The sequence below is a fragment of the Aotus nancymaae genome, unplaced genomic scaffold (genome assembly GCF_030222135.1).
Source record: "Aotus nancymaae isolate 86718 unplaced genomic scaffold, 86718_ANA_hifiasm-v0.15.2.pri h1tg000001l, whole genome shotgun sequence".
In the NCBI taxonomy this organism is placed as follows: Eukaryota; Metazoa; Chordata; class Mammalia; order Primates; family Aotidae; genus Aotus; species Aotus nancymaae.
The window spans coordinates 4,407,535-4,429,994 of NW_026988412.1; the positions used below are offsets into that span (position 1 = coordinate 4,407,535).

The 22,460-nt window shown below is 37.4% G+C and overlaps 1 protein-coding gene across 1 annotated transcript in view; it reads right to left on the reverse strand.

The window, feature by feature from the left end:
- XRN2 (5'-3' exoribonuclease 2) overlaps positions 1 to 22,460 on the reverse strand; it is a 93,999-nt gene that overhangs the window by 32,833 nt on the left and 38,706 nt on the right. Inside the window, exons 17-22 of the mRNA XM_012463437.2 lie at positions 20,320 to 20,455; positions 18,652 to 18,759; positions 18,478 to 18,567; positions 17,785 to 17,857; positions 1,769 to 1,852; positions 344 to 441 (exon numbers count right to left, since the gene is read on the reverse strand). Of these exons, the coding sequence (XP_012318860.2) occupies positions 344 to 441; positions 1,769 to 1,852; positions 17,785 to 17,857; positions 18,478 to 18,567; positions 18,652 to 18,759; positions 20,320 to 20,455 (589 nt within the window). The remainder of the gene's footprint in view (positions 1 to 343; positions 442 to 1,768; positions 1,853 to 17,784; positions 17,858 to 18,477; positions 18,568 to 18,651; positions 18,760 to 20,319; positions 20,456 to 22,460) is intronic.

Sequence of the window (22,460 nt, forward strand, 5' to 3'; positions counted from 1 at the left end):
GAAAAGTTACCAGAGGCTGAGAAGGGCAGAATGAGGAGATATTTAATATTATTTAAAAGGGAGAGTAATTCTATTTGGAAAGATGAAAAGTTCTGAAAAAGTGGGATGGTTATACAACACTGTAGCCACAGCATTAAAACCACTTAAAAATGGTTTATAAAATGGTTTAATGATGGTAAATTTTATGTTTTGCATATTTTACCAAAATGTAAAAAAACATTTCTAATTAACCAAATTGCATAACATACTTAAAAATGCTTAACAATGGTAAATTTTATGTTAGGTATATTCTACCAAAATGTAAAAAAAGTACATTTCTAATTAACCAAATTGCGTAACATACCTCTGTGGAACCTGTCTGGTACTGCTCTAAAATGAAGTCATGGAGTGGGTGATGTTTCCCCACAAATAAGACATCACCTCCAAGGCTGTTTCTTCTGGCTAGGGAGAAATAAAAGAATGAGACCTCCATATAAAAAAGTTGTATCTGCAAGACCAATTTTTTTTTTCTTTCTTTTTTATTTTTATTATAGTTTAAGTTCTGGGGTACATGTGCAGATAGTGAAATACTGTTACACAGGTATATACATGCCATGGTGGTTCTGCAAGACCAATTTTTATGAGTATAAAACAAGAGAAAGCATCTAAGTTTTAACAACTTAATTATAAAATTTATGAAAAAGAATTTTAAAGTGATAGGTTAGACAGAAGTTCTAGTATTTGATAGTACTGTAGGGAAATTAGTTAATAATTTATTACATATTTCAAAATAGCCATAAGAAAAAAACTGTAATGTTCCCAACACAAGAAAAGATAAATATTTGAGGTGGTGGATATTCCAATTACCCTATTTTGATCATCACATATTATATATAGGTATCAAACTATTACATGGACCCCAAAAATGTGTATAATTATATCAATTTAAAAACTTTTTAAAAATTATAGTGATAGACCTAAATGTGTGATGTGCCTCTATGGGGAAAAAAAAATTTTAACAAAAAGGTTTCAAAAAGATCAATAATTATCAGGAAAAAAAAAAAAACACTGAAATATATATGAATATATTAAGAGATAAAGGGTAATGTTTTCTTACTTATAATGAACTCATTTTCTTAGTATAAGAAATATATAATCATTCCCTGAGGAAACATAAACAAACTGTATCATTTAATGAAAAGATTGTTCTAAAGACAGTTGATACAGAAATTGTTTCTATAGGCTTATTATAATAGTATTTAACTTTTCAACAGAGCCCAGCTTTGCAATTTCCCAATATGAATACTTTTTACTGTCAGTACGAATTACAAAATGCCACCTTTTATGTCACATTTCAAGTTAGCACTCTAAGGGCAAATGCTTTTGTTTCACTCTAACCTTTCAAGCAAAGTAGTTATTATTGGGGGAAAGGGGTAAGTAGGGGAGACGGCAGATGGAGAGAATGAATAATGTCTTCCCAACAGGCGAAAAATACTTTCGTGTGTGCACGTCATATAAGAATCAAAACCTTAAAGGATATTATTTAAGCACTGCTTTTTTAAAAATTTAAAAATACTTTTTAAGTTAAAACATTTTATTTAAGTACTATTTAACTTACAGATAATGAATTAAGAAGTAAAGTAAACGTCTGTAATAAGGAAATAAAATCAATGATTTATGCCCCCTTTATGGAAAATTTGACAAATGTGGGGGGGAAGGTCTAATTTTATACAGAAATGTAAAGTGTATATTACACAGATCAATGTTGACTAAGAAGTATAATTCTTACTCTCTTCTGGAGTGAGGTCTGGGTATACCTCTTCTAGGGCAGCTCGTAGCCTTCGCTCATCCACGAATGGCAAGAGAGCAACACCTGGAAAAACAAGTGCACATGAACCACTCCTAATACCGGGATCACCTAAATTCCAACTTATCATTGGTCAAAATAAATGTTTCTAGTAGACTGTCCTTGCTGATATGAAAACATGTTGGAACTAAACTCTTATTGTCTCATTAAGCCAAAACTCAGATGCTACTCTTTTCCATGTGGCAGAAGAAAAAATTCTACATATTTTCCATTCTTAAAATCGCTTATATGGAAAATCATGTTTTCTGAATCTTAACTCCATGGTGATAAAAATTTTTAACAAATGAACAAATGGCTATCTGGATACCAGTGTATGTTCTCACTTTAGTTACTAAGCCGCCCCCAGGCAAGCCAGTTACTCTCCCTAGGACCTGAACATGTCCTTTCATCTTTCTAGTACTTGGTTTCACATCTTTTGTAAAATCAGAGCATTTCAACTAAAATACTCAATTCTGTTCAACCAGAGTGCACAGATCTCCTCCTGCTCTGAAATTCCACAGTATTCTTTTTTTATTTTAAAGCCTACTAATTAATTTATATATAAAAAAGACTTTAAAGACTTGCTTAAATAACTTGGGGGCAGGGGATAGAACAGAGGCTATTCATTTGGGGCTTAAAACGATCCTCTGGAGTATGATGAAAGTAAGGGCACTTATTTGGACCTACATGCATAATTTTTAAAGAAGCACATCACTAATACAATATTATAAGAAAAATATACAAAGTTATCGAAGCATATATATTTTCTGCTATACACAGTATAAGCATTTTGGCTAAATAAAAATTTTAAGATATATAGCAAAGACAAATGCTAAATAGTGTTAGATAATTCTGAAACTACTGCTACTCAAAACCACTGTATTTGTGATTATTCCTTTTAAAATTATGAGAAATGAAAAGGTTTCCAAGTCTTAATTATTTAGCTACTGCATTTTCAAAGTTAGGAAACATGTTCAATTTTACTACCTAATAAGAGAATTTTTTTTTTCTTTTTATAGAGTCTCACTCTGTCACCCGGATTGGAGTGCAGTGGCATGATCATTGCTCACTGCAGCCTCAAACTCCCAGGCTCAAGCAATCGTCCATTTCAGCCTCCTGAGTAGCTGGGACTACAGGCACATGCCACCAGGAGACCGGGCTAATTTTTAGAGTTTTTTGTAGAGATGGGGTCTCCTTTTGTTACCAAGGCTGGTCTTAAGCTCCTTGCTTCAAGCAATCCTCCCAACTTGGCCTCCCAAAGTGCTGGGAGATTCCAGGGATGAGCCACTGCACCTGATCTTTTTTTATTTTTTTAAAGGTAAAAAGAAATTAAGTTCTAGTATGAATTTTGAATGGACTAAAAAAGTGATTTCAAGGATTTGAATACCTAACATGTGAGTCAGGCTATTTCAATTACTGGTAAACACCTGAACAAAAACATAGGAAACTGCTCAAATATTTAGTCATACACTTAAGAGAAATATATCAAGGGAAAACTACAGCATTATCTAGCTTGTTTTCTACCCATTACATTTAGGATATAAATATATACATATCTGTATACATATGTATATGTCCTACCCATTACATTTATAAATATATAATATATAAAGCCATTTTAAGAATTATATATATAAAAGACTTTACTACATTATTGATTCCAGAAACTAAATCCAATCAGTTAACAATGTGAAATGCTACTCAACAGCAAAAAAGTTACTAAGCAATAAATTAGCTCTACTGGCCAGAGTAGAAAGGAATGCCTTATATCCAGATATGATAGAAATAGAGTGAGCTGATAGCAAACATGAGTATAGCAGCTACTGTTTTCTGAACACTTCTTATGTTACATGCGTTATCTCAATGAATTCTTTCAATACCCAGAGGGAGCCCAAATAGTGGTAATAACCTAGCTATTACACAGTCACTTCAAATGTGAGCTGTAGCATCAGACATTCTGAGTTCAAGTCTTAACTCTGCCACTGTGTTACTTGATGAAATTACCTAAATTCTCTATTCTTATATAAAATACGCAGGAATCAAAACTACTATGCTATGTATTTATATAGTACTAAGCAAACTGACAGAAACAATATTGCTTTTAAACTACACATATTGGGCCAGATGCAGTGGCTCAGGCCTGTAATCCTAGCACTTTGGGAGGCTGAGGTGGGTGGATCACCTGAGGATAGGAGTTCAAGACCAGACTGGCTATCATGGCAAAACTCCATCTCTACTAAAAACAAAAAAAAATTAGCCAGATGTGGTAGCACACACCTGTAATCCCAGCTACTCAGGAGGCTGAGAGAGGAGAACTGCTTGAACCTGGGAGACGGAGGTTGCAGTGAGCCGAGATCATGCAGAGCAAGACTCTGTCTTTAAAAAAAAAATTACATATAATGTTGATAAGCATGCATTCAAAAAATGTTGACGTACCTAGATATATTTTACCTTCTATTATTTTAAGATGTACTCAACCCAGGCAAGAACTTAACTAAGTATTATCATTACTTTCTCTAGTTTTAAAAACATGTATAAGGAAGAAACTGTATTTCCCAACAGTACTAAATTTTACCTCAGAAAATAATGTTCTCATTACTGAACTAAGTAAAAATATTTATATAAAATATTGCATAAAATATAAAAATATTTGAGGTCAAAATTTAAACCTATCCTAAAATTAATAGGAAATCTCAAAGGACCTTGAATAAGAATAAAGTTGGAAGACACAATTTCTGACTTCAAAACTCACTACAAAGCTATAGTAATTAAAACAGTATAGCACTGGCATAAGGACAAACACATACTCAATGGACTAGAATAGAGAGCCCAGAAATAAACCCCATAAAATATGGTCAATTCATTTTCAACAAGAGTGCCAACTTACTCAATGGGGGAAAGAATGGTCTTTTCAACAAGCAGTGCAGGAAAATTTGATATGCACATGCAAAAGAATGTAGTTGGACCATTACCTTACACCATATACAAAAATTAATTCAAAATGGATCACAGACGTAAATATACGAGCTAAAACTATAAAAGTTTTAGAAGTAAACACAGGGAGAAAGATTCATGATGTTGGATTTGGTAAAGATTTCTTGGATATGACACCAAAAGCACAGGAAACAACAAAGAAGATAAACTTCATTTCATCAAAATAAAAAACTTTTGTGATGATAAGACATCATCACAGGGTGAAAAGATATCCACAGAGTGAGAAAAAATATATGCAAATCATATATCCAATAAAAGACTGATGTCTAGAATATATAAAAAAATTTCTGTAATGCAACAACAAAATCAACCCAATTCAAAATTGGGCAAAGGACTTGAATAGACATTTCACCAAAGATGATGTAGAAATGGCCAAAAAGCACATGAAATGATGGTCAGTAACATCAATCATTAGGGAAATGCAAATTGCCACCACAATGAAATATCATTCACACCCATTAGCATGGTTATTACTAATAAAAACAAAATAACAAATGTTAGAGAGGATGTGAAGAAATCTGAACTCTTGTGCATTATCTCACTTTTCCCCTAGAGATAAGTTATACTGAATATATTCCATCAGTAAGAGAAATAATATATACCACAACGACAGAGTTGACAAGTCATCTTCATGTTTATATATTTAATTATTTACTTAATAAACTCAGGTAAGGATTTAATAATTTACTTATTTAACAAACACAAAAATATTATATGCTTCTTACTTAATTTACTTAGTATTTTTACTTTACATCCCTCATTGTCCTATGAATCTTCTCTCTCTACTTTAATCAAGACATCCTCTACAAAGCACCTTGAAAAACCCAAATCTCCAATCCATTTACATGTAATAATACATGACCATAAAGCAAAAAACACTTACATAACCTCAATGGGGTACATTTCCCATGATCATTCTACTGAAGTGATATGATATTCTGCTACTCCATAAATCAAGTCAATGCTAAAAACTCATAATTTTTCAACTTGTAAATTATATTATTTATTCCCCTTTGTTTCAAGATTATCTGTGAATCATTTTACTGGCCATTCCAACCACAGGGAACAATAATCAAGGAAAGAATGAAAATATAATTTTACCAAATGTGCTTATTACCCTAGGAAAATGTATGGTGGAAGAAAAGGTTAAATAATTTGCTGCAGGAGGGCTTTAGTGTGAAACAACAGCTGGTTTATTGTGTAAGAGAGATTTCTTCATTGTATTTTACATTCAATCATCATCATATATTGGCCAAGTGGTGAACAGCACCTAAAAGTTAGTACTAATTTTATATAGCTATTCTTACAAAATTTTTTAATAGAATGAAAAAGTAGTAGAAAAAGTAATGATCAGCGTCAAGTATTTAAACTAAATAAAAGTTTCTAGCATATTTTTCAGAAGTTTCCATGGAGTATTCAGAAATCTCCACATGGACACTACTGTGTTTCTGTATTTCTCAGCAATCCCGAAAGTTGTTAATGAGTTACTGACTGAATATAACAAGCCCCATTAATTAATCACAAAGGAAACAAAAGATATAATTATCAATCTATTTCAACCCAATTGCTGCTTCTAAGAATGCTGTTGGATACAATGAGTTCTAAATTTCTCTTCAAAGAATCAGTATGTCACTATGTTCAGTTCTTTGTCCCCCATTTTTAAGTTTAACTTCCTCGTAGTTTCAGTAAACAACCTTTTCCACCAGTTCTTATCAACAGTTCACATCTGTTCCCCTGGTCCCCTGCTCCATCCTGACTCAGCCTGGCCACTTGTTCGTCCTTACTCATCTTGGTCACCTGCTTTGACTTGAGTTACCCCTGGTCACCTGCTCTGACCTGAGTCAACTTTAGTTAGCTGTTCCATAACTAGTTTTCCCACCAAATCGCTCACCCCGCCACTCTGGCTCATACCCCTGCTCTCTTTAAAATAGCCAGTCGGAATTAGCTTAGACTGTGCAGTCTAACCCTAGCCAATAGGGGAACGACACAGCAATAGGGGCTGAGTCAAGGATAAAAACCTCTTCCCCTCCCCTGTTCAGGTGTGCACTCACCATTGCTCCATCCATGAGATGCACCCTTCTATAGAAGTAAATTGCCTTGCTGAGAGAATTTGTATTTGAGTGCTATTTCTTTTGTGGCATCAAAATTTTACATGTAACAATTTGGTGGCCCATACAGGGAAAAGCTGTTCCCCTCTGGGTAGTCTTGGGTCCTCTCTCATTAGGAGACACATCTTGCTGCCTCATTGCAGTGGCCTCAGGAGTAAGGAATCAAGAACCACCTGGTGTGACAAACAAGTCCGGACTCAGCAACGTGGGGAAAAAAAAAGGCTTACGAATACCAGGGCAACTAGGCAACTCTGTGCACAGACCAAGGAAAGAAAAGCCATGGGGGCAGTAAAGTATTCCTTGGTTGGAATAAACCTCCAATGGTAGGGGAGGTGAGAAATTTCCAGTAAGGGAAATTGAACCTCACCCTAAAACCATCAAGATGGGGAATACCCCAAGCAAGACAGGGAGCAAAAAGGATAAGGATGGTAACAAGGCTATCCCCCTTGGTAGCTCCCTAGGTCTCATGTAAAAGACTAGAAGGATAATGAAAGGATTAAACATAAGAAAAAGCAACAAATGATAAAATATTCCTGTTTTATTTGGACTCAGGGACCCATCCTCCACCCTCAATCTTCTGGCCAAAGTCTGGATTGAATGAGGATGTAATGTGTCACCTTCTAATCTGTTAACAATAAAAATCCAGTGTCTCAAAAAGAACTGGACTATGCTCTTTGCTGGATGCAGGGACCTGTTCTTTTTCCCTTAAAAACAAATAGGGAAGAATCCAATCTGTCACCTCAAAATGAAAAGTCAGAGGAGCCAATTCCCATGCCTAAAGACTCCAGTCCATGGGATCCCCTAGATTATCTTCCCCCACTCAGTGCCCCCAATCCTTCCCCTCAAGCGGCTGCTGACACCTCAGATCCCATTCCAAATCCTCTGCTCACGTTCTCTCTCCTCCTTATAACCCTGATTCTTGGGAATTACCATCCCATGAGCCTGTTCCGTCCCAACCTAAACACCCCTTCTCTAAAAGGACTCTAGCATGAGGTAGAACATAAAAAAGATATTCAAAATTTCCCATTTCCCTCCACACCTAAAGAGTCGGGCCCCGACTCTCTTCCCTTTGAAAGAGGTACCACAAGGAGAGGGAACCATTGGCTTTGTAAATGCTCCCTTAACCAGTTCAGAAGTCCAAAAATTTTAAAAGGAGCTTAAGCCACTACTAGATGACCCTTACGGAGTGGCAGATTAAACTGATCAACTCTTAGGTCCTTAGTTATACACTTGAGTCGAGTTATATACGTCTTGGGCATCCTCTTTTCAGGGGAAGAAAGGAATATGATTCGTAGAGCTGCTATGGCAGTTTGGGAACATGAGCATCCTCCCGCTCAACATGTTCCTACTGCAGACCAGAAACTCCCTGCCTGAGACCCCCAGTGGGATAATAACAACGAGGATCACTGGGAAAACATGCCAGACCTAAGGGAGATGATAATAAAGGAAATTCAGGAATCAGTACCCCAAACCCAAAATCTTTCTAAAGCATCTGATATACAACAGGAAAAGGATGAAGGGTCCGTAAGATTCCTAGATAGACTGAGGAAGCAAATCAGGCAATATGCAGGCCTCAATTTGGACAATCCCCTTGGGAAGGAATGTTGAAACTCCAATTTGTCACTAAAAGTTAGCCAGACATCTCAAAAACATTACAAAAGATAGAATATTGTGAAGACCATCCCCCCACCCCTGCTGCCCAAGTGAGCTTCTCCGGGAAGCTCAGAAGGTGTATGTGAGAAGGGATGAAGAAAAGCAGAAACAAAAGGCAAAACTTATGTTACCCACCTTCCAACAGATGGCTCCAAACCAATGTATTCTAAACAGAGCTTCCAGGGAGCCAGAAACTATAAGCAGTCCAAACCCTTCTTTAAAGGACCCCAGCCTCAATCTGGAGGACCAAAGCCCTTGTTTTTACCAGACCCCTTGAAGAGTATGGGGGAGCAAGATCAAAGAATCCCAGAACTAAGAGGGAGGAAGGGTAAGACAGATGCTACAGATATGGAAGAACAGGTCACTTCAAGCAAGAACGTCCTAATCTAAGAAAGGAGAAAGAAGCCCTTTCACTCATGACTTTCGAGGAAGGGTATGGAGGTCAGGGGCTCTGTCTTTTTTACCTTGAGTCCCACCAGGAGCCCTTGATAAATTTAGAGTTGGGACATAACATGAGCTTATGACCTTTTTAGCCAATTCAGGGCCGCTCACTCCTGTTTGTTTCCCCTGTCTAATGTCTGCTCCTCAAAAGAACTTTTAGTCTCTAGGGTAAAAGGGGAAGGATTTAAAACAAAAATTTTAGGAAGCACAGAAGTCAGATACCAGGATCGCTCAGCAACTACTCAGTTCTTGTTAATCCCTGAAGCACGGAGTAATTTACTGGGGAGGGATTTAATGTTAAAGTTAGGCATAGGTCTACAAGTCAGCCCAAGAGGATTCCTCACCTCATTAAATCTACTCACCACTGCAAATGAAATATATATTAATCCTAATGTCTGGTCCAAAGAAGGGAACCGAGGGAAACTCCGAGTTCCTCCAATCCACATCAAGCTAAATACCCCTGGAGAAGTAGTAAGAAGAAAGCAATACCCCATTTCCCTAGAGGGCAGGAGAGCGTTGAAAACTATCATTGAAGACCTTATCAAAGACAAGCCTCTCAAGTCCTGTATGTCCTTATGGCACCCCAAAACTGCCAGTTAAGAAATTGGACGGGTCATACAGCTGGTACAGGACCTCAGAGCTATCAACCAAATAGCCCAGACTACCCATCCTGCTGTCTCTAATCCCTACACCATTCTCAGCAAGATGCCATATAATCATCAATGGTTTATTGTAATAGATTTAAAGCATGCTTTTTGGGCCTGTCCCTGGCTGAAGATAGCTGAGATATACTTGCTTAAGAGCAGAAACAACAATACTGATGAACAGTCTTGCCTCAAGGGTTCATAGACTCCCCTAATCTTTTTGGCCAAATTTTAGAACAAGTATTAGAAAAAGTTGTCATACCAGAGCAAATGTGTCTTCTCCAGTACGTGGATGATCTTCTTATATGTGGTGAAGATATAGAGAAGGTAACTGACTTCTCTACACATATTCTTAACCATCTGCACTTTGAGGGACTACAAGTCTCAAATAGAAAGCTTCAGTATGTAGAACCCAAAGTTAAATATTTAGGCCACTTAACCACTGAATAAGTGCAGGCAAACAAAGAATAGGGCCTGAAAGAGTTGAGGGAATCCTGTCCCTACCCTTGACTCAAACTAAACAATAACTCTGGAAATGTTTAGGGTTCATTGGAAACTACCGTTTATGGACTGACTCATATGCACTACACAGTAAACTGTTATATCAAAAACTTGCCCAGGAGAAGCCTAACCGTCTCCTGTGGACTTCTGAGGAAGTTGATCAAGTCGAGGAGCTGAAAGAAAGGCTCATAATCACCCGTTTTAGCCTTAACCTCCCTGGAAACGCCATTCCACCTTTTTCTCGACAGTGGAGTAGCTTTAGGAATGCTTACTCAAGAACACAGAGAACGCCGGCAGCCCATGGCCTTCCTATCAAAGGTCTTAGATCCAGTCACTTGTGGATGGTCTCAATGCATACAATCCCTCGAGGCCACGGCAATATTAGTAGAAGCAAGCAGAAAGCTAACTTTTGGAGGAAAACTGACAGTAAGCACAACTCACCAAGTTAGAATCAAAAAGCAGGGAGATGGCTTACTGACTCAAGAATCTTTAAGGGTGAGGCCATTCTGTTAGAAAAAGATGATTTAACATTACCACTGATGATTTACTCAACTCAGCAGGTTTCCTAACAGGGAATCCAAAGATAAGGAGAGAGCACACATGTTTACATTTAACTGATTACCATACAAAGGTTCAACCAGACCTAGTCCTTCAGAACTGGACAGCACTTATTGATAGACAGTTCCTCCTGGGTGATTGAGGGGAAAAGACACAATGAGTATTCAATAACTGATGGAGACTCTTGTAGAAACAGAGTCAGGAAAACTGCCTAACAGTTGGTCTGCTCAAACGTGTGAACTGTTTGCACTCAGCCAAGCTTTAAAGTACTTACAGAACCAAGAAGGAACCATCTATACTGATTCCAAGTATGCCTTTGGAGTGGCCCACACATTTGGAACAATTTGGACTAAACAAGGTCTCATTAATACTAAAGGTAAAGACCTTGTTCACAAGGAGCTAATCACCCAAGTATTGAATAATCTTCAATTGCTGGAAGAAATAGCTATTGTCCATGATCCTGGAGACCAGAAATGCCTTTCTTTTGAAAGCTGAGGAAATAACCTAGCAGAACCACCAAACAGGCTGCTGATTCTTCTGAAATGTGTATTTTTCACTTAACTCCCTACCTCTCTCCTCCTACTGTAATCCCCATTTTCTCTTCCACTGAAAAAGAAAAACTAATTTAAATAGGTGCTAAAGAGAATTCAGAAGGAAAATGGATATTGCCAGACCAGAGAAAAATGTTGTCTAAACCCCTTATGAGGGAAATCTTATCCCATGACATCAAGGGACCCATTGGGGGGCCCCAGGCCATGTGTGATACAATTTTCAGAGTTTACGGTTATATGGGAATGTATACCTTGGCCACACAGGTTACAGATAGTCGGTTAGTATGTAAGAAAACTAATAAGCAAACCATAAAAAGATTACCCCTCAGGGGAAGGAATCCAGGCTTAAGGCCATTCCAAAGCATCCAAGTTGATTACACAGAAATGCCTCCAATAGGTCATCTAAAGTATTTACTAGTGATAGTAGATAACTTCACTTACTGGGTCGAAGCTATCCACTTTTCAAATGCAACAGCCAATAATGTAGTCAAGGCCCTAGTTGAAAATTAGTAACCAGGTTTGGACTAATAGAAAATACTGACTCAGACAATGGAACTCATTTCACCGCACACATCATTAAAAAGCTATCCCAAACATTTGACATTAAGATGGGAATACCATACTCCCGGGCACTCACCTTCATCAGGGAGAGTAGAAAGAATGAGTCAGACTTTAAAGAACCACTTAACCAAATCAGTCTTAGAGACTCAGTTGATTGACAAAGTGCCTTCCTATTGTCCTGCTGAGAATCTGAACTGCTGCGGAAAGATATTGGTGTTTCTCCTTAGGAGATGCTCTACGGATTGCCTTATTTACACTCCACTGCCGACATTCCTACCTTTGAAACAAAAGATCAGTTCCTTACAAATTATATACTTGGTCTATCTTCTACTTTCTCTTCTCTTAAAACTAAAGGTCTCTTAGCACAGGCACTGCCCCTGAAGTTCTTGGTGAATCAACATCAGCCTGGGGATCACGTCCTCATCAAAAGCTGGAAAGAAGAGAAGCTCGAGCCAGCCTGGAAAGGACCTTATTTAGTGCTCCTAACTACTGAAACCTCATTCCAGATGGCGAAGAGAGGATGGACCCATCACACCTGAGTCAAGAAAGCACCGCCCCCTCTGAAGTCATGGGCCATAGTTCCAGGAGAAAACCCTACCAAACTAAAGCTGAGAAAAATTTAGCTCTTTCATCTAGTCTATTACTCTTTCTTCTCTCCTGGCTCTATTGCTGATCATCCAGTTATTAATGTAACCAAGTCAATTTCGCCTCAAGCTATTACATTTGACGCTTGCCTTGTTATACCCTGTGGACACCTGTCAAGTCAAAGACAGCTCTCCACCTCAGAAAAGTACCTCTGTCCTTCCTGACTCTCCTCAGACTGGACATTAGTGAATTGGGATCATTTAGTCTGGGAAGATTTCGATGAAGACCCCATTATCAAGCGGGAATCTTGCCTCCGACCCCTATATAGAGTTTTTGTGCCATAGTTGGTCCAATGTTCTATGGACCACTAAAGAGCGAGGAGGGACTGCCCCAATCAGCAATTGTAATTTCCTAAAACCATACATTCATTTTATTAAAGGAACAGCTTCCTCTGTCAGCTAAATCAGTGTAATCCTATACAGGTTATCATCTCAAACCCTCAAAGTTCTCCCCCTTCTTATCTAAGCTGGTTCCCTTCTTCAAGTTGGTTTTATGGTACAGGGGCTGAGGTTTCAGGAAAAGAACCTATCAGAACCTCTGAAATATGTTTCATTGACCCCTCATTGCCTATACTGTCCTCTAAGCCTGCTTCTAAAACCTCTCATAACAAAAACAATTGTTTCTCTTCCATCTAATGAGAAGATCAAGGTAGCTATTGTAGAAGTTAAAGATTTAAAACAAACTTTGGCAGTTGAGACAGGATAGCAAGATGCAAATGTCTGGTTGGAATGGATCAAATATTCCATCTGCACGTTAAACAAAAGCAAATGTTATGTTTGTGTGCATGGCAGGCCAAAGGCCCAGACTGTCCCCTTTCCATTAGGATAGTCTTCTTCTAATCGACCAGGCATGGGCTGTATGGTAGCTCTTTTCCAGGATTCCACAGCCTAGGGTAGCACCTCAGACCAAACTCTCTGCTATATCCCAAAGTTCGACACCCTGCGGGTCAGCCCCTGAGGGCCATCCAGCTTCCATCTCCCTACACTAAGTTCACTTCATGTCTCTCACAACAAGGAGGAAACTTAGCGTTCCCTGGAGACCCAAAGGGATGCAGTGAGCTTAAGACTTTTCAAGAGCTTACCAATCAGTCAGCCCTTGTTCATCCCCAAGCAGATGTGTAGTGGTATTGTGGTGGACTTTTACTAGACACTCTGCCAAGTAACTGGAGCGGCACTTGTGCTCTAGTCCAATCGGCTATCCCTTTCACTGTGGCATTTCATCAACCAGAGGAAGAAAAAATAAAATGTCATAAAGCAAAAGAAGCCCCTTATGGGTCTTTTTGATTCTCAAGTCTATTTAGATGCAATTACAGTCCCAAAAGGAGTACCAGGTAAATTTAAAGCCCACGATTAAATAGCTGCAGGATTTGAGTCAGTATTTTGGTGGGTGACAGTTAATAAAAACGTAGATTGGATAAATTACATTTATTACAACCAACAGTGGTTTATTAACTACACTAGAGATGCTGTTAAAGGAATAGCTGAGCAATTAGGGGCTACTAGCCAGATGGCTTGGGAAAACAAAATAGCCTTAGACACGATATTAGCAGAAAGAGGAGGAGTTTGCATCATGATTAAAACTCACTATTGTCTGTCGGGGAGAGACCCAAGATGGCTGATCACTAGCAGCTCGGGCTCCTAGCTCCCAGTGAAAGCGCAGAGAACGAGAGGACGCCACACTTTCAGATGAATATTTGTTGCTCACGGACCAGGAGATTCCCAGCAGAGGAGCCCCACGTGTCGCCAGGGTGACTTTTGTGGCCGGCACGGCGGTTTTGCTGGCGCCTTAGCGCGCCAGTTTTTGGTGCAGAGTCCGGAAATTCCCGGGCAGAAAAGCACCATCAATCTTAACACCACTATTTTGACTGGCGCAGTGGACTGCTCAGATTTCGGAGCTGGGAATCAACAAGTTGGACGTCTGCTCAGAGACCTAGTTAGAAAGTCGGTAATTACAAAGACAACAGACGGATAAATATATAATGAAGGGAAGAAATCAGCGTAAAAAGGCAGAGAATACTCAAAATCAGAATGCCTCTTCCTCTACAGGGGATTGCAATTCCTCATCAGTAACGGAACAAGGCTTAATAGATTACGAGTGTGTTCCAATAACAGAAGCAGGCTTCAAAACGTGGGTGATAAGAAACTTCTGTGAATTAAAAGAACTTGTTCTAACCCAAAGCAAAGAAACTAAGAATCTTGAAAAAAGGTTTGACGAAATGTTAACGAGAATGGACAATTTAGAGAGGAATATAAGTGAATTGATGGAGCTGAAACACACAACACGAGAACTTCGCAAAGCATGCACAAGTTTAAACAGTCGAATTGATCAAGTAGAAGAAAGGACATCAGAAGTCGAGAACCAGCTCAGTGAAATGAAATGAGAAGACAAGATTGGAGAAAAAAGAATAAAAAGGAATGAGCAAAGTCTCCAGGAAATATGGGACTATGTGAAAAGACCTAATTTACGTTTGATAGGTATACCTGAATGTGATGAAGAGAATGAATCCAAGTTGGAAAATACTCTTCAAAATATCATTCAGGAAAACTTTCCCAACCTGGCAAGGCAGGGTAATATTCAACTCCAGGTAATACAGAGAACACCACAAAGATATTCTTCAAGAAGACCAACCCCAAGGCACATAATCGCCAGATTTATTAGGGTTGAAATGAAGGAGAAAATACTAAGGGCAGCCAGAGAGAAAGGTCAGGTTACCCATAAAGGGAAACCTATCAGACTTACAGCAGATCTCTCAGCAGAAACCCTACAAGCCAGAAAAGAGTGGGGACCAATATTTAACATCCTTAAAGAAAAGAACTTTCAACCCAGAATTTCCTATCCAGCCAAACTAAGCTTTATAATCGAAGGAAAAATTAAATCCTTTGCGAACAAACAAGTACTTAGAGAGTTCACCACCACCAGGCCTGCTTTACAAGAGCTTCTGAAAGAAGCACTATACATATAAAGGAACAACCAATATCAGCCTTTCCAAAAATATATCAAAAAGAAAAGAACATTAACACAACGAAAAATTTACACTAACTAATGGGCAAAACAGCCAGCTAGCATCAAATGCTAGTATTAAAGTTATATATATTCTAATTGGATAAAAAGCCAAAACCCATTGCTATGCTGCATCCAGACCCATCTCACATGCAACGATACACAAAGACTCAAAACAAAGAGAAGGAGGAACATTTATCAACCAATTAGAGAGTAAAAATAAACAAATAAAAAGCAGGAGATGCAATTCTCGCCTCTGATAAAGTAGTCTTTAAAGTAACAAAGAGCAAAAGAGGCAAAGAAGGACATTACATAATGGCAAAAGGATCAATGTAACAAGAAGAGCTAACGATTTTATAGATCAACGAGACAGAAAATTAACAAGGACATGCAGGACTTGAACTCAGACCCGGAACAAGTAAACTTAATAAACATTTATAGAACTCTCCACTTCAAATACATAAAACATACATTACCACCTCACACCTATTCCATAAGTGACTATATAATTGGAAGTAAATCACTCCTCAGTAATCGCATAGCATTTCATAGGTTTAAATGAAATATTGGTCGGCTGCTCGTTTGTTACTTTCTTCCCTTATTCCTTCCTGTTTACATCAAGTATAATTATTGGTATAAAAGAGGTTTTCAATACCCATTACTAAACTGCATTCTAGCCTGGGCAAGAAAGCAATACTCCCATTCTCTCTCTTTCTCTTCCTTTTTCCTCCTCTTCTTTATTCTTTTTCTTTCTTTCAAAAAAAAAAAAAAAATTCCAATATATGCAGTATGCCTGACACATAGTAGGCCTTCAGTCAATATAAAAAAAAATAAAAATAAAAATAAAACTCACTATTGTACCTTCATCCCAAACAATACTGCCCCTTATGGAAGTATAAAAAAGGCATTGCAAGGTCTAATGGCTGTCCAATGAGTTAGCCAGTAACTCAGGGGTAAATAACCCCTTCACAGGGTGGCTAGGAAAATGGTTTAGTAAATGGAAAGGAATGACAGCCTCAATTCTTACTTCTCTCACAGCCGTAGTGGGTGTACTCATTCTTGTAGGGTGTTGTATCATACCATGTATCCATGGGTTAGCGCAGAGACTCAAAGAAGCAACATTTACTAAAACCTCCCTTAACTATCCCTCCACCTTATTCAGAGAAGCTTCTTCTTTTAGAAAATCAAGCAGAACAACTAAGCCAAGACATGTTAAGGAAGTCTGAAGAGAAAGCTGTAAAGAAAATTCACAAGGAAATGAGTTCTAAATTTCTCTTCAAAGAATCAGTATGTCAGTATGTTCAGTCCTTTGTCCTCTATTTTCAAAGTTTAACTTCCTTGTACTTTCAGTAAACAGCCTTTTCTTTTTTATTTATTTATTTAAGATGGGGTTTCACCATGATGGCCAGGCTAGTCTTGAACTTCTGAACTCAGGTGATCCACCCACCTCAGCCTCCCAAGGTGCTGGATTACAGGCGTGAGCCACCACGCCTGGCCTGTAAACAGCCTTTTCTACCAGGTCTAATCAGTAGTTCTCATCTGTTCCCCTTGACCTGAGTCACCCATGGTCAACTGATCTAACCTTGAGTCACCTTTAATTACCTGTACCATAACGTACCATAACTGATTTTCCCACCAAACCACTTACCCCGCCACTCTGGCTCATATCCCTGCTCTCTCAAAAATAGCCAGTCAGAATTAGCTTAGATTGTGAGGTCTAACCCTAACCAACAGGGGAATGACACAGCGGTAGGGGCTGCATCAGGGATAAAAACCTCTTCCCCTCCCCTGTTCAAGTGTGCGCTCACCATTGCTCCATCTGTGAGACGCACCCTTCTATAGATGTAAATTACCTTGTTGAGACAATCTATATTCGAGTGTTATTTCTTTTGCAGCACTGAAATTTCACATGTAACGATGTTATAATTAAATTTACTACTAATCATTGCTAATCCCAAGTTGGATGGAGAAATATCAACATTTCACATACAATTCTTACAATATTTACCTTTTTAAATATTTATTTATGAGACAGGGCCTCATTCTGTCCCCCAGGTTGTAGTGCAGTGGCAGTCAAAGCTCACTGCAGCCTAGACCTCCCAGACTCAAGTGATCCTCCCATGTCAGCCTTCCAAGTAGATGGGACTACAGGTGTGAGCCACCACACCACACTAATTTTTGTATTTTTTTGTAGAGATGAGATTTCACTATGATGCCCGGGCTAAATATTTATCTTTTACAGAATTCTTTCATTTCAAAAATTATGTTTACAGTTTTACCAGAAAAGAACATCTAAATTTTACCTTGCCATGCATATTTCTTCCCATTCAAATCAATAGCAAAATCTTCAGGATAGAAGTCAATTATACTAGAATCCTGTATCGGGGAGAAAAGTAAAGAATTGAAACAGAAGTCACACATCTGTTATAAAGAATTTGATAGGACTTTCATTCAAGTTACAAGACCTGATGAGAAAATAAAGCGTATTTCTTTTAAAAAATGTTAAGACATATTAGGTCATTAATCGCAAATATACTAAAACAAAATGAACAATTTATTTTAAAAGATGAAAAGGAAAAGCATTATTATAGAAGAATTTTAGAACTGACAACTATGGGCCACGGACAGGCAGACAGTAAAGGGTTTACATACTCTAACATTTCCTATTTCCTTGCTGGGTCTCACTCCTTCTAGCTAGCATATAAAACAAGTTCACAGGTGACCTGGTGTAAGGTAGTCTCCTTATCTCTGGTGGCTACAATATACGGCTGGAATAAATAAAATTAACGTCTTACAGGTAGCCAGAGAACAAAATGGCTGTTATAAAAATTTCTCCCAAAAACAAACTGATTTTATTTACTGTGCAGGGACAAAGAAAGCAAGAAAAATATGTGTATGTGGAGTAAAAAACATGCAAAAAACTCAAAATACTTTGTTTCTGTACTTCACTATTTTAACTATCCTGTCACCCACACACTCAAAATACAGAGACTCACGGGATCACTCATAAGCTTCCGCCATGATGGAGGTAGAAAATTACCACTTGCAGCTGGAAAAACTCCCATAAGTTGTTCCAGTGGTTTAAACTGCAAAAATAAAAAAGTTAAATACCCAAGATTATTATCTAATCCAAAATTCTGTAAATTTTATGACTAAATAATTAAGCTTACCGGTTTTGTACCCTTCTCAAAATCAGATGGCATGTCTGCAATGCCTTCAAAGTCTGAAGCAAATGGTGCATAATGAAATGGATAATACCACTTCCAGGAAGCACAGCCCTAGAAAGATTAAGAAATAACAACAAAAAGGAAAAGCTATGTTAATGATGGAGACAATTAAAAAAAACAAAAATGAGACTGTTAACCTATAATATTCTATTTATAAAACACATGACTTCTGGCATATATTCCAAATACTATCTTTTCCATGACTCCTAAAAACTGTTTAAGTTTGAAGTTTTTAATTCATATCAATGGCTCTTTGACTTTAAAAATACTGCAAAGCATCTTTGAAAAATCAGTAGTTAATGTCAAACTTTATATTCACAAACAGAATCTGGTGAAGATTTTTATCTTTAAAATACATAGTGACATTTCTTTCCATCTCTAGAGCTACCATCATCAAATAAAACCAACAGCAGTCACAGTTGACATTTACTGAGCACGTAAGGTGGTTAGAGACATTATTGGAACAGTGGCTGAGAGTAAAATAGCCACGAGTTTCATTTTACAATTCACCATTATATTTTCACATGACAACTTTCTTTTGACTATAAAAACGTGAGTAAACACACCAAAAGAAAACAAAAGCAAGTTATACTCACAGAAAAGAGAGATCTAAGATGTGTTCTGACCGTGTCTAGTGAATTTAAATCTTGATAGTAGGAGTAAAACATGCAAACAGTGTACTTAACAGTCAATACTCAGTGCACTGTGCAACTTTCTACTTGTCAACAAACTTCATCTATTCCCAGGTCATACCAAATTTGATCTGGTTTGCTCTCTAAGCACAAAACCAGATATTAGCTATCAGTGTTAACAATCCTCAGTATGTCTACCTAATCTCTCACCAATCTGACATCTCAATTATTAAAAGGTAGAATACAGGTTATTCCAGTTAGAATGCACTTCATGTGTCATCGCTATATTATGAAGATGGTAGTATTCAAATTCCTTTAGAATTCTTACTGATATTTTTCAGGCTTTGTCCTTTTTTCAGTCATTTAGTGACTGTCAATTAATTACTCAGTTATTTTTAAACTCCAATTTAAAAAGCACTAAACTCTGATCATCTTAAAGACAAAGTACAGTCAACCACATTACTTAATGTTGAAAATACTTTTAACAAAAATTAGCTTTGTTTATATACTAATACCTAAGAAGCTTCAAAGTCTCCACCAACATTTACAATTATGAACCTCTGAACAGAAAACTTTAAAAAATGAGCCTGGGTTTGTTTTCAGAATACAGCTCAATAATATCTATTATTATAGAAATTACTAGGCCAGGCATGGTGGCTCACGTCTGTAATGCCAGCACTTTGGGAAGCCGAGGCGGGTGGATCACAAGGTCAGGAGTTTGAGACCAGCCTGACCAAATACAAAAATTAGCCAGGTGTGGTGGCATGCGCCTCTAATCTCAGCTACTCAGGAGGCTAAGTAAGGCAGGAGATGCTTAAATCTGGGAGGCAGAGGTTGCAGTGAGCTAAGATTGCACCACTGCACTCCAGCCTGGGCAACAGAGCAAGACTCCATCTCAAAAAAAAAAAAAAAAGAAAAGAAATTAGTATCTTTCTTAAAATACTGACTACAAATTCAGAGGAAAATATTCTTTTTGTACCTGGTAATAATATCTAAGAACCCAGCAAAGTCCTTCAACGTAAGACTGCACAACTTTTCGACGGAATTTCTCATCAGCCGCATCTACATCAAATTTGTTCTTGTAGTACCGCTGCTTCCAGCCAGCTTCCCATAACCTAAAACCAGGCACAGCTCATTTATGCTGAATTAACACACCTTCAGTAACAGTCTGTCTACCAATTTACACCCCAATTCACTTTATACTTAGTATCCAGGGGAAATAGGAAAAGTCAAACAGTCATGCTAACACAGATTCATTTCATTCTTTTTCATTATTTCTAAAAAGTCTAATTTCATAGGATTTATTATCAATTTAAAGACAGTTAAACACTAACATCCCAATCACTGATTCTGTTAAGACCATTATAAAACCACATTTAAAAAAATGTTATTGAAAAAGATACAGAACACGTTTGCTCAAATTTTAATACTGCTTTACATGTTTCTTTGTACAATTCTAAAGCTACATTTTAAGATTCAAATATTGAAGATATTTTATATAGTTCAAGTTTCTTAGTTTGTTAAAATATATTTAAACTATACAAAGAGTCAACTAAATTACTTAAGACTGCACAGGTAACTTTTTTAAATATAAAAAATAATTTATAAAAGAATAATCTAGACATTAGGCAGAAATTATGTGTATACCTACTCTCTCTATCCTTGCTTGGGCCTTATCCCTCTTTCAGCTAAGAGCTGTTGATGGCTTAAGGAAAGGAGATAGAGATATATATAGAGAGACATACACATTCTATATCTCTATATATCTATGTATACATATACACACACAAACATATGTATGTTATGGTAAAATCTAGAAGCAGGTCAAAGAATCCACTAAATTATCATTCATCACTGAAAATACAATGTGACCAACCACATTTTCACCCAATACATTGTGTTTTTTTAAGAATCCATTTCTTATTCTTTAAGGTTTAACATTTAAGAAACACGAAGAAGCCAAAGAACACTTTTAAAAACATCAGAACAGATCAAGAACATCAAGATGATTCTCCATTTAGGCCTCTTTTCCACGTATCAGATTTCAAATATTAATTGCAGTCATGTTTCAGAATATACCATATCAATTGTAATATACCCCTCCCACAATACAAAGGATTCAGACAACAATTAGAAATATCCCCTTATCCATAAGGTAGATTATCACTATTTTACAGAAAATATGAATGAAAAAATGCTAAAAGCCCCAAGCATTTTTTGGTAGAGGCATTTCCACTCTGATTATCCTCAGCACCAGGATTAAACAATAAAATACTAAACAAATCAAGTTACCTATTAAACTAGTATTGATCATGATGGCTACATAGTAAACAAAACCAAAGACATGCTCTAAGGGGAAAAGCCAAAGTACAGAAAGTAGAGGACAGAAACTAAAGATATACAGAGGAAATGTTCGATCACAAGTAGACATGGATCTGATATCAAAGGATGTTAGAAAAATGCAGAACCGCACATGACCCTTGCAAAGTTTAATCATAAACACAAATCACACACTTTCCATGTCCTGTAAAAGAAGCATGAGCTGTAGGTGACTACTGTCTTGTTTACCTTTGAAATAGATCGTTTTCCTAAATTCTTAATGAGCTACAATTATTGAGATTGTTGGCCTTTTGCACTTGGAGCCCACGGTTCAAATCTGGATTTAATTACATGAGAGGTTGTTAATCTTATTATATAATGATCTCAAACTTCAGGATGAATTAAAGAACCAGCTTCCTATTATAAATTTGAAGTATACAGTTAAAGGGAAACTCCTTTGTCATGAAATATAATTGTGCATATGCAAGTTTGTGGTTTTTAAAAAACATACATATTGATCTCTTAACAGAATGATTTCTGCATATTTCATTTTGAGGAAGAACTTTTTCAATTGAGAAGATTAAAGCAAACTAAATTAAGTGTCTAAGTACTAACTGAACTTTCTAGGTTAAGCAGCTTGAAAATTTAATCAGTCTCCAAACAGCAACATTCAGATCACATAGTCAGAGCTAACACCTCATGTCTAGCCGATCTTGTGCCTGGTCTCAGAGGGAAAAGTGGATTGGAGGACGAAAGCCCGCACGCATACTAATCTAGACACTTAGGTTTAACAGCTATAGC